The 18,719-nt window shown below is 37.2% G+C and overlaps 1 protein-coding gene across 1 annotated transcript in view; it reads right to left on the bottom strand.

Annotated features, from left to right (window-relative positions):
- Positions 1-18,719, bottom strand: part of GBE1 (1,4-alpha-glucan branching enzyme 1) — a 170,533-nt gene that overhangs the window by 103,063 nt on the left and 48,751 nt on the right. Inside the window, exons 3-4 of the mRNA XM_054392238.1 lie at positions 15,990-16,105; positions 951-1,076 (exon numbers count right to left, since the gene is read on the bottom strand). Of these exons, the coding sequence (XP_054248213.1) occupies positions 951-1,076; positions 15,990-16,105 (242 nt within the window). The remainder of the gene's footprint in view (positions 1-950; positions 1,077-15,989; positions 16,106-18,719) is intronic.

The raw sequence follows: 18,719 nt of genomic DNA, 5'->3' as shown, positions 1-18,719 counted from the left end.
AGACCTGCTCCATGATTTTGCCAGGCTCAGAGGTGAGACTGACTGGCCTTTAGATTCTGGTGTCTTCCTTTTTTTCCCTTTTTGAAGATGGGGGTTATGTTTCCCCTTTTCCCGTCAGCAGGAACTTCACCAAATTGGCATAACTTTTCAAATACGATGGACAGTGGTTTGACATCTTCATCTTCTAGTTTCCTCAAGAACTGTGGGTGAATTTTGTCAGGCCCCATGGACTTGTACACCTTCAGGTTCTTTAGATGGACATGAACCTGACCTTCTCTTACAGTGGGCATACCACAGAAAACTGTACACTATTTTTTAGGGAAAACATCAAGAGGCATAATAATATGAAACAGAAATCACTCAGTCTGAAGTTTCTGAATATTCTCCAAGGATATTTTTCATATCTCATGCAAAAGCTTCCCCTCTTATAGCAGTTCGTGAAGAAAGGCGGCTTTAAAAATCTGCAAATAGACTTTGCTGATATGGGAAACTAATATTTGACTGGAGCATGAGCACCTTACTTTTGAGAGCTTTTTCTGATTCCCTATGGCATTGACGACTTATCGGAGCACTGAACTTTGTATTTGCAGCTAACTCTTCAACCCAATTCTGAAAATTCCTTGCTGTCCTGTGTACCAGGAAGGGCCACCTAGTCCTGGAATAGTTTTCAAGTTTGCCTAGCATGTGAGAAATCAAGTTTAAAATTCTATTGTGTAATTGTTTTCTACATACTTTATGGGAGACTGAAAAATTAGCTCAAAAACATCCATCATTAAAGCCACTTGTGTCTCTCAAAGCCAAAATTAAAACCCCTTAATTTCTCAGGTAGATACTTCGACTAGTTCACCACCCTCTTTTTGCAGAACAATTCTTTCAATTCCAAGCAGGGACGTAATGATGACATAATACACGGTTTCATGCATCTTTTGAAAATAATATTTAAACCTTACTATGTATGACTGTGGTGGATTCCAGTATACCCAATCGTAGTTCACTTTGTCTTCATCACGGACTACGTATCTTGCCCAAGGTGAAATACGATAGAGGAGTTCACCATTTTGAGCACGAATCACCACCTATAACCACAACATAGGCATGCCATCACATATAATTCATATCATACCTGCTGTATAAACCATAATGGAGAATGAGATAGTATACTACACAGAAATTCCATTTAAAGAACACACATATACACAATGTAAGTCAAAACAAGAAGGAATGACCCTCTTCAGAGAGATGATTTGCAAAGGGATAGTAAACCAAGCATATCATACACAGGAATGATGTTTACAAGCAGCAGCTCAAGGGTGTAAACTTCATATAAGTAATGGGAGAAAGAGCCTTCCCAAATGGATTACTATTAGGTTCCCCAATTTCCCCTGTCATTCCTATTTCCCCATTAGACTGTTATAACTTTAAACAGATATGCAGTCAATAATGCCATCAAGATGAGAACTGTGATTTACTTGGCAAACAATCTAGTAATCTGATTTAAAAATATTAATTCACTCTTCTATGCTCTGAGTCCTGGCTGATATTATATAGACCAGAACTGCAGATCAACACAAGAAGCACAGGACAACTTTCACGTTAAAAAGAGTAAAGAGGACACAATTTAAACTGCTTGGTTTCTTTTATTGCCTTTTAGTTTCCCTGGATGCTTTTGTCATTCTAAGTTTTATCATCTGTTTTAATTTCTGTATTTGGTTCTATTTCATAACAAGACATTAAAAAGGACTATTCAATTCCTTGAAAATGTTTGTAAAACTTAATTTACACAACAAAACCAAAGCTGAAATAATTACTAGGATAATGTACTGGGATCTTGCAGAAGACGTTTTATTTGCAGAGTTTGTAATCTTGAGCAGGTAATCTCTGTTCTATCGAGTAATTAATGTAATCTGTAACTTATAAAATACCCTTGGGAAAAAATACAAGAATCCAGGGGTAGAAGGTAGCATTGCAGACCGGAGAACATTGCACATTTAGGATATATGGAAAAATAGTTCCATGCTGTGCTGCACATACTCCTTGGTTGCAGAACATGCTCAGCTATCTCAGCGTAAGAGAGGCCTGATGGCAGCTCCCCCAGGGTATCAGCGACTGCACCACCCACATGCCCTTGACTTTGTCTAAAAGCCTAGCAAGGGAGTGGGTTTTTTACCTCTTATAAAGAAATTATATATTAGCTTCAGTGACCAAAAGGGAAAACTTCTCTCTGAGAACAGGATCTGCTCCACACATTGTACCATGGGAAAAACTATCAAGGCACTGTCCAATGACGCACTTATCTAGGGTGCCCATCATTTGAAGGTGATTTGCTCACTATCAGTATTTCTCTTCTTACTCTAATTACTTCTAACTAAAGCAGTTATCCTATGAAGGCCAATTGCTTTCAGGGCTTTCTTCTTGAGATGCAAAAAGAATCCTGCTCCATCTTTCTCACCTCACTCCACCTCTCCTCTTCCTCAATGCAGAAGAAACACTACTGTCCTGGTTTTGTTTGGTATTTTGGCTTCCATTAAAACAATTATACAGAATCATAAAATGGTTTGAGTTGGGAAGGATCTTAAAGATGACCTTGTTCCAACACTCCTGCCATGGGCAGAGACACCTACTAGAACAGGTTGCTCAAGGTCCCATCCAATCTGGCTTTGAACAGTTCCAAGATTGGAGCCTTCACAACTTCTCTGGGCAACCTGTTCCAGTGCCTCATCACTCTAATGGTGAATAATTTCCTCCTAGTGGCTAAGGTTTATGACTTCAGAACACAGAAATGTACACACAAGTGAAGTTCTGAAATTCTTCATTCTGCTTTTAAGTTAAGAAACTCCAATAGAAACTGTGAAACTCCAATTTTACCCTTGTGTTGTTGTCATTTTTGAACATCGTGAGAAAGGAACGTAGCTAACCCACAACACGAATCATTACAATGCTAGAAGTCGTAAAATTGAATCCCTTCCCTATCTAGTTTACAAGAGCATAATAAATATACTGTCCCCAGACTTCTGGTGAGATGGCAGCCCAGAGTTCTGAGGGAACCACATAACGTAGTTGTCAAGCTACTCTTATTATATTTGTAAAGTCTTGACAGTCAAGTGTAGTCCCTGGTGAGTGGAAAGAGAAACACTACACTCCTTTTTAAAAATGGTTAGAAAGGAAGACCCCTGGAACTACCAACTAACAACCTTTTAGCTTCACCTCTGTCTGGAAAGATCATGGAATAAAACCTCCTAGAAGCTCTGGTAAGGCACATGGGAAGTGATTCGACACAGCCAGCATGGATTTACTACAGGCAAACACTTTACAGATCTGTTTTAATGTTTAAAACTCTCAAAAGTAGTTTATTACCATCACTCTGAGAGAAGTCATACAGAAAAGGCAGTAACATACTAGAGCAATTAAAAAGCTGAAATAGGTTTCATTTAATTTAACAGTGCTTCAATGAAGGACAAGTGAGATTCAGAGACATTACAAAACTTTAAGATACAATTCTGCATTTCCAAAATAGTATAGGTGTTCTGTATCATTTACAACCCCTTCTGGATGTCTAGAGGCATTTAAAGAAGACCTGGCACTTAATGTCTGGCACCTCCTAATCGACAGTGACTCAGTGAAATTTGCTGGCTTTTTACGAACAGAAACCACATATTTTTCTTAAAATTATCTCTGGCAATAAAAAGCTTGAAAGTTTTGCAGTTCTAACAAGTAAAAAAATTAGTCACAAATACTAATTTAGATAAACTTAAGCTCCATTTTACACATGGGTTTACATGTGGTTGTGCTGTTATCATGGATCTAACAGGCCACAAACATTTCTAACATTTGTTTTTTCCCCCTTCTTCTGTTTGCCTACCTCCATCTTCACATCAGTTTCAGTTGTCTGCCTCATCTTCCTGTGTACAAATACACAGATATTCAGAGCAGTGTGGGAGGGTAATTCATATGACAGTTACACACAAGATCAGAATCTCTCTGCCCACCATCTGCTCCTTCAGCTTTCAGTACCTGCATCTAAAGCAGACATTGATTCCATGCATGAGCTCTGTATTAAATTATGATTTATTTTTATAAATCATCTACCTTCATTTCCAATGATGATGATACAAGATGGAACATTACAAATAAACCATGCTGTCTTGCATTAATTTTCAGATATTTATTTTTACTTTTATTTAAAACAAGCATTTGCTGGATTCTTTTTATTTAAAGATAATCAAGACTGACGTTGTGGTTCAGGAAGTAGCAGTGTGTCATCTATACTTTGGTTGAGGAGAGTTAAAAAAAGGAGGTGGTAACTAGATAACTGGTGAATATGCAAGTCAATAGACTGCTGTGAAACACTGAGTTAATATTTCATTATTTTAATAGTGCCCTGGTTTAAGGCCAGACAGATCCTCTATTGCCCTGAGAGGGACAAAAGAATGACACTCACACAAATGGATTGGAGAGTGATGGAAAGTTTAAATGGCGAAGAAAGTGTTCTACAGAGACCACAAAGCACAGTGGCAGAGATATCCCAAAGCATACAGAATACCTTACACCACACCCAAAGGCCTCCCAACACTTCCATTCTCCCCACCTGAGGGTATACCCAAAATCTCCAGGGCTCTTTCTTCCCCCACCACTGCTAGGCTAGTCTCAGGCAGGCCAGGTCTGAGACTGTCCCCGCCACCTTCTCCTCCTGGCATTAGGCCTAGACAGGCCTGAGATGCCTTGAGATACTCCCCCATTGTTACCTGATAGGGAGCATCTGCCCCAGGAGCAAAGAGGGAAGAGAGAGAGTGATTTTGAAGATGAATTTATAGGGTGCAGGATATATGAGTAGAAATACACCATTTCCTGTGTCCACCTGATTGGGTGGACACTCAGGACACCGGAGGTGTAACTTATGTGGCAGTAAAAGGAGGCACCCAGCCTAAACTATCACAGATAGCTTGAAAGCACTTGGAATAATTGTTGGTATAAATGTTGGCTTTTAACATAATGATAGCCATCAAACCTAGAACAGCTAACAATGAGAGTGGACTCTCTTTAATATAAATATGTAAATTTCAGTGACTTCTTGTTGTAAAGGGGAATATTAATTACCCTTACAATAATAAATGATATGACAAACAGGTATTAATAAAAATATTAGTAACCCTTTATTAACATGAAAATTGCCAAACTCGTTAAATAGGATCGTTGTTCGGTTGGACTATATATTTACAATGGGAATATACAGTCCTAGGGCAAAATACAAACAATTACATGCAAATTAGGAGGCAATAACTTGGAAAGAGAAAGTCCCCGAGAGCAGATAGTGCTCGATTACAGCAGGGGGAGGCTTGATAAGAACCTTTAAACCCAAAGGGCAATGAATTAATTACTCACAGCTTGTTTTACCCATGTGGGGGATGCTGCTGCTGCTGTTATGTTAGCTTTGGGGCGCTCTCGTACAGTGCTGGCACGGCAGACTGCCAGCAAGGAGCGTTTACCACATGGTCTCAGGCTGATCTGACTTCAGCGGGCAGTGGGCAATAGACAACGCTTGTCACGATGGGCACTTGCTTGGTTCCTGGGTAAACTGAGGCACGGCATGATTGTAGTGGCAAGGGGAAGCAGGCTACGCAGATCTGGCTTCTTGGCTTGTGGCTTCTCTAGCTTGCTGTGTATGGCTCATGGCTTTATTCCAGGCTCTGGACCAGGCACTCAAGGCAGGGCAAGGCACCTCGAGGCAGCTTCTGCAAGACGGGTCCAAGTAGGCTTGAAAGCAAGGCTTAAAGCAAGGCAACGAAAGATTTGAAGCCAGGCAAAGGCAAATCTATATATTTACAATTTGCCAGAGATCAGTTGTTCCAATGGGGCACTGAAGCTAACGTGTAGCTGCCCAATGGAAAGGCGTTCTGCCAGACTACAACCATAAAAGGCAGAAACAAAGGCCTTGTTTCTGGGGAAGCAGCGGTCAGCTTATGTGCTCTTATTCTAGGTAAACAACTTGGTTACCAGACAGAAAGGGGTCCTTGACCCCTTTGTTCTTTTTCCCACATTGCCCTGTCTTTCTGCAGGAAGGAGGGGAGAGAAAGGGACCTTGTCTAGACATCTTAAGGCCTGTCTGGGTTTGTAGTGGGCCATGTCATGGCCCTACCACAGCACTTGTTTTTATATAAAATCAATAAGCTATTATTTCAATATTTTGTAATTTATAGTATTTCATTAGCTTCATGTTTATTCATTTCTGTGACAAAATTACCCAAAACTAAAAGCCACAAGAACACAGGAGGAAACACTATGTCATCTTAATAACACGCACCTGATTTGAAAGTAAGTTCCACCCAAAACATAAGAGCATGACAAGAGTAGGTCTTAAAGACTCTCTAGGAAATTAGTTAGATGTTGCAGTAACATAACCAAGTTTTTCTACTACATGAAATTATAAACTAAACATTAAGGAAGTTCCCTCCATTAGTCATCCTAAGACTGCATAGAGAAGGAAAACAACTGCTTGAACACCAAGATGATTTTTAGTACTGTGGACAAAAACAAATCTACATTTTTACTTCTGCAAAAACAGGGTAACAAGAGAAAGCACTATAAATTTACAATACTACTAAATAATCTAAACCAGTTGAAGTTGGTTTCTCCAAAATTCTAGTGCAGGATATACTGCTGCTGTAGGATCATCTAGCCTTAGATCTTATTTCAGAAAGTAAGTTTGGTTTCAAAGACAACTGCATTTAAGTCACTGGCACAATCCTGCTATAAGATCATATTGCTTTTTTTTTTTTTCCAAAATTGTTCACTCTTTTCTCAATCCCCTAAAATTGCTAAAGAAGCAGGAGTGGAGTTTTACTATCCACAGAAAATAACTTTCCTTGTACAACTTAGCTGCCTACTTTTCTGCCACAAAACATATCCCATCCTGAGTTTAGCACCCAGGACAGAATACACAGTTCTTGCGATCTTTCGCCAGTGAATGATGTAAATTGAGTTCATTCACAAAAGTAAATACAATTTTATCACCACCCCACCTTCCACACACAAAGAGGAAATAACAGAACAACTATTATCATTCTCCTTCTACAGGTCATGCTGGTTTGTGAGACAACATTTTTGTATATTTGTTCTGCAATACACAGGATCACAGCAGAACACTTTCCAGCAACATAATGCAACCTGCTATGGAACCCAGGGCCAGAACTCAGTATCTTGTTTGACACAGTTCATTTTAAAGAAGATTTAGATAAAAATACACAATCCAGGCAAAAAGCTGGGATAGAACAGCACTGTTTAGAGCTTTATTCTGGAACTCCTTTATTCCAATTAAATAGATTTTAGAGACCAGATAAAATATTTCCCTTTTTACCTTCTCTGAGGCTATTAAAGAATAACAAGAAAAAAAAAATTTAAAAAGGCAAGCACAGCTTCTTCCTCAGTGCTTACTCTTCTTGTTACCACACAGCCCCACCTAATAAAGCTCAGGGAGAAACAGTACGGAGGAAAAGGGACCAGAAGTTGTTCAACACTTCAACTTTGCCTACTCAGAAATACCTTCCCGAAAGGAGCTTCCACCCAAATCATTAAGGAAGGAGGCATGAAAAATGTGATAAACTTATCAGAAGTCTCCTTCCCCTAAAACACCTCACCTTATTATGCTCTATTTCTGCTACTCCTAATAACCAAAAAATCATCTCTCTCAAGATTCTTGCAGTCACTACAGTTATTTCTTAACAAGCAAATGGAGTATAAACCTTGAAAGGAAGTTTCTGAAAGAACAGACAGTATTTTGCATCGGCCAGAGTGCTCCTCTTCCTAAACTGCAAATCAGTTACACTGGAAGAATACAAAAAATAGAAGTACTAGAACACTCTGGTGGCAGTATGCCAAGTCTCCCCTTCTCCAACTCTTTTTTTCTCATCAGCTTAAAAATACTGTCAAAATTAAGTCAGCCAAGACAAAGCCGTCTGTTTTTTGTTCTTTCAAGTAACCTAGCAAAGAAATCTTCTAAAGGGACAAGCATTTAAATCAAATATTGAAAAAGATATTCCTCAGCTATTGGACAAAGGCATAAACTACTTCAGAAATACTGCTATTTAACAAATTTATGCAGAGCAATCTGTATGATTCAGGGATCTTTTTGCTTTGCAGATAAGTTTTCTATAAATCCGTCACCTCTAAACTTATCAGGGGTGTTTGTTTGCAGTTCCCCAGGAAAGAAAATAAATAAATTATCAAGAGATGAACAAAGTAAAAACCTATCTTCAAAGCCAAATCATGAAGTCATGCCTTGGTTTTCCAAAAGAGGGAGATACAGCTCCATTTGTGAATTAAGCATTTCAACTGCAGTAAAGAACCTAAGAATACATTCAACTAGTAGATCAGAGTGAAAGTTGTTGCTCTTTTCTTCATTTCCATGCTTCTTTAGAAGATAAATCAGTAAATAATAGTAAAAATAAATAAGTAAAAATAAACAAAAAATCAGATGGAGACAGTAGCCTAATACAATTAAAATCTCTGCAGACACAGATAAAAACATAGAAATATTGAACTGTTAAAATCAAGGAAACTATAAGAGAGTTGTTATAAAGGAAAGCAGTATCATGTGGAAACATTCCAAATAGATTTAAAAGGCCACAAATTTAGAGACAATGCTTCACTTAATCATCATGAACTACCATAAAAATACATGGATTTCTACAGGAAGCAACAAGAGGCTTTGCAACTGCTAGCTACATAGATGTAGCATTACTAGATCTTGAAGAATAAGCTGGTTTCTTTTTTTTTTTTTTTAAAAGGAAAGCACCACACATTATCTATCATGCAGGATGGCATTCAAAGTTTGCTTTCACTCTAGAATCCACATTTTGGGAAAAAATTCAAAATCAAACTAGTAAAAGGAAAATAGAAATCTCTAAAGTACACACATCGAGACATTTTTTACCCCCAGCAATTTAACTAGAATCAAGTTATAACAACAGCAATATAGCCTCAAAGACTATAAAAACTTCTATGCATAATATAAAAGCATTCATATGTGTATTATGTAATTGAGAGGTTGGGGGTAGGAGAGCACAGTTTGAAAGGCAACTGTAATAATAAAGCACATTACACACAATAAGCAAAACTCTAATAGAGTTGTTTCAAGCCATGTCAAGTAGAAAAGAAGCTGCTGAAGTATGTAATAGGGGCACCCAAGCATTAAGTATTACTTATCCTCAACTATAAAGTGTTTGTATAAAGGACAAATGCTGCATAATGCACCTCGCAGTTGGATGGTTGTGGCATAGTACACTTGGGTTTGGATTTTTACATTCAGAGCTGTTTCAAACTGACAGCCAAACATATTTAGGAGATGAGGCAAGCCACACACAACACCGTCCACCTCTGGTCACATACTTCCATGATATTTTATAACTGAGAGAGTCTATAGCCCCAAATGGTCCTTCCACTGTCCTTTTCCTCTTCTTGCTGTTATCTCCCTGCTCAACAACTTAAGAATCTCTAATACTTTAGGTCACACTCACTTCAGCAGATAATATAACGTGCGGACAATTGTCATGTGTTCCCTCTGTTCTGAGGTTCTGTGTCATCGATGAGATCATCTGACCCTCTTCACGTACTGTCAGGTGCATTAACTTAAGCACTTTCTTATATTCTAAGTTGAATACCTCAGATATGCTATTATAATGCCTCAGCAAAGTCCTTAGCTTCAGTGTTGGCTCTGACAAGACTTGGGCATCCAAGATGTGGAGTAAGTCCATTAGAGCACCAAAGTTTATCTTCCACTTTCTCCTTGACATTATAAACAAAGAACTGAAAATCAGGGAGTGTGTACCAGTAAGTCACACCCAAAATTTACCTAATTAGTGACCCTATCTTCAAAACAAATTCCACCCCCAAATCACAGACATGTTTATAAATACTTAAAAGGGACTCTCAGACTTCAAAATCCATTTTGAGATCCCTTCTTTAAAATGTCTCTCTTTTTTCCTCCAAAAACTTCACATTTTGCTTCAACACATATGTAATATCAATAGAAACAATCCGTCTTCTGTATGGATAAACTAAAAGGATAGTATTCTATATAGCAAAATCTCCTACCAAAGACCTGTGCAATCTTCAAGTCACAAGAGAACTAAGCCTGTCAAAATAACTGCACAAGCATGTCCTGAAGTGCTGAACTCAATCTCAAAAAAGGCTCGAAAGAGCAAGTCCACTACATTACAATGCTTCATCACTAACACAACCTCTCCTATGAGTCCACAAGTAATACCATGTTGTTTACCAAATCAAAAAAGGCAAAGTCAGGAGACTTCGGTAATTCCTTCTGCTAGGAAACTTAATCTAGAAGCCAGAAGTCCACAGAAACTTGATGAAGCATTATCAATCAAGCAATGAAATAATATTGACAAACGTTTAACTAATGATATACTTCTCATTTAGCACCACTAATGTCTAGAAACATATATGCTAGATGACTTAAGTCTTGTTCCCTAATGTTCAAGATGACAGGAAGTCTGCTCCCTCTTACGTATAGGTTATATAAACAGGATGATACAGAATGCTTGTTTCTTTCAGTTTTCAACTTTGCAGACATGATTTGTTTGAGTTTCGGGGGTGTTGTTTTTGGTTGGGTGGGTGAGTGTTTTTTTTTGCCATGCTGCACACCATGTATGATATGAAATAATTCAAGACACGAAACTTAAGTCACATAGAACTTCAGACTATGAGCAAAGACATTCCCCACTTCCCCTGAGCTGAGGTGAAAACAAAAAAAACCCAAACATTAGCAGTGTTTACATTTGTACTTGCAAGCAAACAGTGAACATTTTCTCAGGAAGCTTCCCACTGAGATCAAGTTTCACACCGTTTCTAGGGATACCCAGGACTCCCTTTGTCAAAGCTGCACATAAAGTTCTTACATCTTACCTTACAGAAATCCCTCCACACTACTATACCTAGCATCCTAACGACCAGCCTATTACCTCATTATTAAAAAGTTTCATGGATTTTCACATTTTTATTAAAAACACCTTCACATTCTGACTGCAGACTGCTTGCAGTGTGGGAGACCTGAACTCACGACACTCTGATACTGTGCTGCTGGACTTCCTGACCAGCAGTCAGATGCAATGCCATTTAGGTCATCAGTGCTAGTGATTACATATGATTAATTTTACTAATAGCCCTTCCCTGACACTGATTAACCTACCTGTTCCCCACATTTGATTCCTTTTCAAGGTTTACATCTTAAACACAGAACATGCAGTGGTAAGAACTGTAAGGATGAAACTCAAATAATATTTATAACTAACTTTACTCTTCCTGACATTGCATGGGTACAAGTGTACTGTTAGGTACTTCTAACCAGGAATAATCTATGTGCCCTGACTCAAAGTAGTTCCGTCTTTGCAACCTTTAATATTAAAAAAGGTTTATAACATGGGACTGAAATACTACTAAAAACCAGAAGAAGTGAACTTTTAAAATACTCTGTACAACTGAAAAAAAATCGTGATTGTTCTTCACATTAGCCCAAACTTTGTATTGAACCTGGCACTACTGTTCAGCAATCACTGAAACCACTCAAGCATGCAAGAGTTGGGAATATCAACAGAAGAATTCTGTGTTAACAAGTGTACAAGGTATCAAATTTAATCACCTCATTACAATACAAGACACTCCCTCAAAAAGCCATGAAGTTTACCATATAAATAAACAAACACACAGATATGCAGATAGATGTGTGTGAAAGAGGAAAGGATATAGGTTTAGCAAATTGAATGTGGAGTTTTTAAAGGTTTCTACTATTTTCTGTGGTGACCTTTCTAGGGAAAAATATTACCTGTTCCCTGAGCAGTGTATGATGAGTTCTGTCAGCATACACAGGCCATTGTAAAGGCTGCTATGGTACCCAGAAATGATCTGTTAAAGTCAAATCAAATAAACCTTTTCTTTTTGTTTGCTTGTTTTACTTTTATTTAAACTTAATTACATGAAAACTGAGAAAACCAACCCATTGGTAGTTAACTCATGTGGCTTCAAAATGTAGTAAGAAATCAGCAGGTTTAGTCACTGATATTTCACAGACAACTTCCTTATTTTTACCTTGCTCTTGGTAGAAGTTGCATTATGGAGGCGTGTTAGCCGTCCTAACTCTTACCTTCATAGCTCAAGAGAAAAAAGCCACAATGACTCACTTAAGCTACATGAATATATAAGCGATATTTAGATGCATACAGTGTTTTAATTTCATACACCTATCCAACACATCAGCAGATAGATTTATTAATGCATAAAATCCTTGTTCTCTCAAATCACTTCAGAAATTCCCTATCTACTGTCATGACTACAAAACTGAACAACTACTACTATTTTAATTAACTTCTCCAGTTCATGGAAGAAAATTTAGTGATTATTCTATACAGGTGTCCTATTCAGTGTTCCAGGGCAGCAGCTGCTCAATCATAATGCCCAATATTTGAGAAGTACTGCTCTCACCATATCTTCATATTTAGCTGTGTGAAATTATTTTACAACTTGATCACTAGCCATGAATTTAGAAATTTTCATCTAGGTTTGAATTCTTATTAGCTTCTATTTTCCAATTGTTCCACATTTTGTATTGTTCCTTAGCATTCCTATAAAGTCTATTAAACAAATTCCCCAATGCAAATATTAAGATCTAAATTTTTATCAATATGTTCCCCACCTCTAAACTCCACTGACACTATTGCAAAATTAGGGTCTTACAGACTACAGTGAAAACAATTAACAGGGATCTTTGTTGTTGCTGTTGTTTTTATTTGTTTGGGGCAGATTTTGGTTTTATTTTTTTTTGTTTGTTTTAAATTACGCTCAGTTTATGACATCTGTGAGAATTTGGGCTTGTTGTGGGGCTTTGAGGGTTTGTTTCTTTTGTTGGGTTTGGGGGGGGGGGTTGTTATTATTATAAAAAAAAAAAAAAAAACAAACAAAACACCACACAAAAAAACCCAAAACCCAATAAACACCACACAACCACAACAGCAACTATACCTGTTCACTTAACTCACTTTAAGTTCTTCACTGTTCCATGCAAGAAAAGACAAGTGTCCTTTTTTAGCAGGCAATCTTTCTGCGCAGACGGATGTCATAAACCACATGGGAGTCACTCAACTGTTACAGGCATCCATAGCAGGTTTTTTTAATTACTTACCTTCTTTAATGTTTAGATTTACTAAGAAAAGGCTGTCTGAAGAGCTACAGTGGCCTATTGAAAACAGGCAAATGTTTGACCTCTGTTCCTCATTTACTTTCCTACAAAAATATTTTCTGACCTGATCTAAATTAGTGTCACCAGCTACACTCCATTCATTTCCCATTCTGGCTTAGAAATTACTTCTTTAAAAAGGAATGACCTTGTCACCATTTCAGAACTTGGCATTCGCCTGTGCAGAATTAGAGATGAAAACAACGTAGACAGAATCTAAGGATAAAGGCCTTCTGGTGGAGACTTTTTTTCCCCTTATCATATTAATCAAATCACTACATAAACGCCTAATTTAAGTATTTAACGATGGTAAAAGAAACTTTAAGGCCTGCAATTCCCTTATGCTTCTTTAGTAAAGCAAAAGAGGGAATATCTTCATTACTAAGTAGTTTCGGTTGCTTAGTCTAGTGCATGCAGACAACACCTATGTAGTTAAACATCAGCTCTTCAATCTGCATAGTAACTTCCATCTACAGACAACCCAAATTTCTCTGCATACTAATTTCCATCTACAGACAACCCAAGCTTCTACATGAAGAAAGAACTGCAAAATCACATTCTACCACGTATTCCTGTGTTCTGAAAAATACATACATTTATGAACAATGACAACAGAACCATGTAGTTTGAAAAAAAACCCTTCAGCAAGAACAGCAGTTTGCTGAACCTATTAGTGGAGTGAGAAAGGATAAAATGATCAGCCATGGTAAGAGGCACGCACACCTATCACATTGAATAGTCCAACCTCATTTTATAAAATACCTTAACTGGATGTTGCTTTCCATGATAGTTATACCACCTAAATGCTTTGAAAGTACACATTGTGATGTGCTAAACTGAGCTGTGTTAAGAACCAAGGAACAAAACCACAGTGTCATGAAAGATTACTAGCAAAGATACGGATGAGGTTGGTATGGATGAAGTAACTAAGACTACACGTATTTGTGAAACAAGTTTCAAAAATTTTCTGTAAGGACAAAAATATACACACTCATGAGCAAGTTTAGATCACAGGTAGACAAAACAGTCCAGCCTGTTTGGCAATCACATATTCTGAGCATCATGATAATTGCATACACCTTTATTCAAAAATTACCATATGCAAGCACAACTAAAGAAATGACAGAATAATAAAAGCAACAGAGGAAAACAAACTCTTTCCTTTCGTCCAGCATGGCTTTTCAGAAGACTGAGAGAAACTACAGAACTATAGCAAATCATTCCTACTCATACATCAATACCAACAGTAATCGGCAGTCAAAAATTCTGCATACTACATAAATTATGCACTATGGAATTTTTACTTTATGAAGTGTGCATTTCAAAATAAAACAATGAATGGAAAGAGAAGCTACTATGAAGACCTGTGAGACACGATCATACAAGTAGACAGGCAAAATAAATAATCTGAAGTTTTTCCAAATGTGTTTGACAATATATGCCTTTTGCTATTAATAGTTATCAACACCTCTTATCTCTACACTGAGCATAGAATATTCTACAGTATATAAGGTCAATAGTTTCATAGACAAAAAAAGGTAAATGTAGCTACAATAAAAAGAATCTAGTCTACTCAAACCTCAAAATCATGGAAAATATTAAATAACCATACATTGCTGCATAATCACTGTATTTTCCGAGTTGCAGACAACTGTTTTCTTTCCTGCATTATAAAATAAAACTAACTAGCTTTCTCATCCTTCAGTGATTACTCCCCAATTTCTGATCATCCATATTACTGGAATGATTTCATATACCATAACAAAAAAGCATAGAGATAAGCACACACATCGAGTAAGCATTTCCAGAGCATTTTTATGCATATCTTTGTTTCAGCAGATTTCTTGTTTACCTAAGCTGATTTTCTGAAGAAAAATAAGGATTCTTTTCAGTGTGTTAGTTCTGTTGATGGGATCCCTCAAAATACAGTGGTATTATACAAATGCTCCAATTTTCCTAGTCTATAAATGATTTCACTACTTAATTACTAATTACTCATTACTGTACAATTAGCATCAACTATCTCTGCAACTCAAGCTCTGACTGCAACAATTCAAATTCTTCTAAGTCCAACTCTGATTGGTAACAGCATTTGCCTAAAAATAATCAACTCCACCGATAGCTGTCATTGTATATAGCTGCACAAAGTGTAACTGTGGCATTTGACAGCTCAAGAAACTTTCCATTACTTTCTGGAAGAAAGAATTTTATCCTCATGGATACTTGAGAAATGCAACCAATAAAATACAGGTAAGTTTTCTCTGTCTTTTCTTGAACTTAACCTAAGCCTATTGCTCAATACCATTAATTCCTAAAGGATAGATAGAAGTATTACAAATTGAATGTACTATTAAAGCAACATATAAAGATCACCTGAAAAGACAATTCCCAAACTATTGAGATTTGAAGAGGATCTTAATCTCAAGTAGTTAGATGAAGTACAGAAAGACATTATTGAAATATTACATAATAATTCTCATTTTCCAAATTACATGTAAATAATCTTTTCATCTTGTTACAGGATACTATACCACTATATCCACGTTTCAGCCACATAGGCCCATTCCTAAGCATCACAAAGAGAGATAAACGTTAAAAATTCACTCATTGAGGTAATTTCACACAAGCAGATCAACTGATTCTGCTCCTTAAAACAACTAAAAGAAGATAATGTTATTTAAAGGAAAACAAAGAGGATATTTTCAGCAAGAAGGGTTACAAGAATTAGACAGAGTAAGTCTAGAACCAGCACCTTTAGTTTTGATCCATGGGGCACAGGAAGACAACCATCTTGTCCAGGTGGAATGAACAATTCCCACTTCCCATATTCCATCTTCTTATATGGATGAGAAAATGGATCCCAGCCATCTGGAACATTAAAAAAATATTAAGTGTATTTACCTTAAAATGTGCCAAATTAAAATTCAAAGCAGTAACTATGTTCTGTCTTTTGGGAACAAATTATAGTAACAGTACGCACAAATACTTTTATATACAATACTACTGCACACATTCAAAAGAGATTCAATAAAATCTGTAAGATTTTCAACAGGAACCTGTACTCTGATTCTCATTGACAATGATTAAATTTCTACTGCACACGCTTAGATCAAAGTCAAAATAACATCCTCCTCCAAAAAAAAAAAAAACAAAACCCACACATGACCATACCACAAAGTCATGGTAGTGTGAAAATTAATGGCTGAAAATTAATGCATAATGTAGATTTAAACCCAAAAGCCTCACATTCTAAACAAGCTGGTAGAAGTACTTGCTACAACACTATGGGAAAAACTAGCAGCTGTTGATTACGGAGAGAGAAAAGAAAAAATGTGATGAAAAACAACGTCCACAAACTGAATGCTCAAACTGTATTTGGGTACACACACTGCTCACTGCTTCTATTTTGACAAATTGGCATCCTGTAACACTCATTAAACGTATGAAACAGGAAAAATAAAGGGGAAGCTGCACACAAACTTGGTAACAAGGGATAGGAAACCATGCAATACCAGACAATGACACCATGGTCAGATATCACAGATTCATAAAATGGTAGGGGTTGGAAGGGACCTCCAGAAATTGAATCCAACTCCCCTGGCAAAGCAGCTTCACCTCAGGCAGGCCACGCAGGAACATATCCAGGCAAGTTTTGAAAATCTCTAGAGAGCAAGACTTCACAAACTCTCTGGAGAGCCTGTTCCAGTGCTCCATCATCCTCACAGTAAAGATGTTTTTCCTCATGTTAAGGTCAATCTTCTGTGTTTCAGTTGGTATCTCTTGCCCCTTGTCCTATCACAGGGCACCAGTAAAAAGAGACTGGTCCCATCTTCTTGACAACCACTCTTTGTATTTGCAAACGTTCCCATCCAATCTTCTCCTCTCCAGAATAACAAGCCCCAGGTCTCTCAGCCTTTCCTAAGGCAGGTGTTCCAGTACCTTAATCATTCTCATAGACCTCCATTGGACTCTGTACTGTTTCCTTGTCTGTCTTGAACTGGGGAGCCCACAACTGGACAAAATACTCCAGATGTGGTCTCACTAGAGTAAAGGAAAGGGGAAGAAGAACCTCTCTCAACCTGTTAGACAGCTTTCTTAACCAGCTGTATTTAGTTAAGTCTTGAATAAGATCCCTTTTTCATTAAAAGTACTACTGAATCAAGCTTAGATTCCATAATTCAAGATTCTTTATCCTTTTGGGATTCACTGAGCACTGGAGACATGCAAAGTTGGTCATTATGACATGCCCAACTTAACAGACATTTGCCACCATCTTGTGTTTGTATGGATATTGAAGGTTAACTCATATGAATGAGACTGAATATAAAGCTTCTGAATCAACAGACTTCAGCAACATAGCAATTTTTAGGCTAGAAGGAAGTGGCAAGCCAAGTTTGAGAATTACTACTTTTTGTCTTGAAACATCCCTGCCTCACAGTTGAAGGCAGAGGCTCCTCAACTAACAAGAAACCACTCAACACAGTAAACTGCAAGATATTAATCTTCCTTCATGCTTTCTATTTGTATGCCATGTCCTGTTGTAGGAAAAACAACAAAAACGAAAAACAAAAGAACCCACAAACTACCAACAACATAAGGAAATCAAAAAGAAAAAACCTTCAGTGAAAGAATAAGCAACATTTAATTGGCCACCTACTCACAGGAGATACAGTGCATAATCTTAAAGCAGGTACTCTACTTCAAGCAGGTAACAGCTAGCATATTGTTCACACTCTCAACTGTAGTTCCATGACTAATTAAAGTTAATATAAAATAATATTGCTACTAAACATGGTAGCTAGGATTAAAAGCAACTCAATAAAAAAATTGGACATGGCACTGGAGCAGTATCATCACTTTTGCCACCATGAAAATCACAATAGGGAGGGTACAGAAGTGAAGTGATAATCAATCAACATACGTATTTTTCCTTAACATCAACAATCACAAACAACAAAAACTATCTGCTGTGTAACTACAAGATAATCTTCTCTAACAGTATGTGGATGCCTTGAGTTTCACAGAAAGACTAAGGTGCTTTCAAAGTAAGTTTCTAGTCACTCTTACACAGCTGTTTAAGACCACAAACTGCCAATCTTCAAAGAAAACTGAAAGGCACATATCTAACAGGCTAGACAATGTGACAAAAGCAACTACATAAGATAAATATTTTAGTACCTATCCAGAGAGATTATTATAATAGAACATTTCCAATGCTCAAGGACAAATAGAATTATTATTCCATTGAAATGACAGTTTTTGTCACAAAGTATTTGGATAGCATAGATACAAGATACACATTAGCAGAAGGAAAGTATTTGCTAAACTACTGCTTAATTAATTACAGAAGAGTTTGCATATTAGAGAGATTTTTATGGAACTTCCCACTTGATTTTACTCTGAAGTTTCAATTAAAAAAGGTAAATACTACTAACATCTACTAAAGTTACTAAAATGAACATTGAACAAACAATAGCTTAGT

The sequence above is a fragment of the Indicator indicator genome, chromosome 1 (genome assembly GCF_027791375.1).
Source record: "Indicator indicator isolate 239-I01 chromosome 1, UM_Iind_1.1, whole genome shotgun sequence".
Taxonomy (NCBI): domain Eukaryota; kingdom Metazoa; phylum Chordata; class Aves; order Piciformes; family Indicatoridae; genus Indicator; species Indicator indicator.
This window is presented reverse-complemented; position numbering and strand designations above follow the sequence as displayed.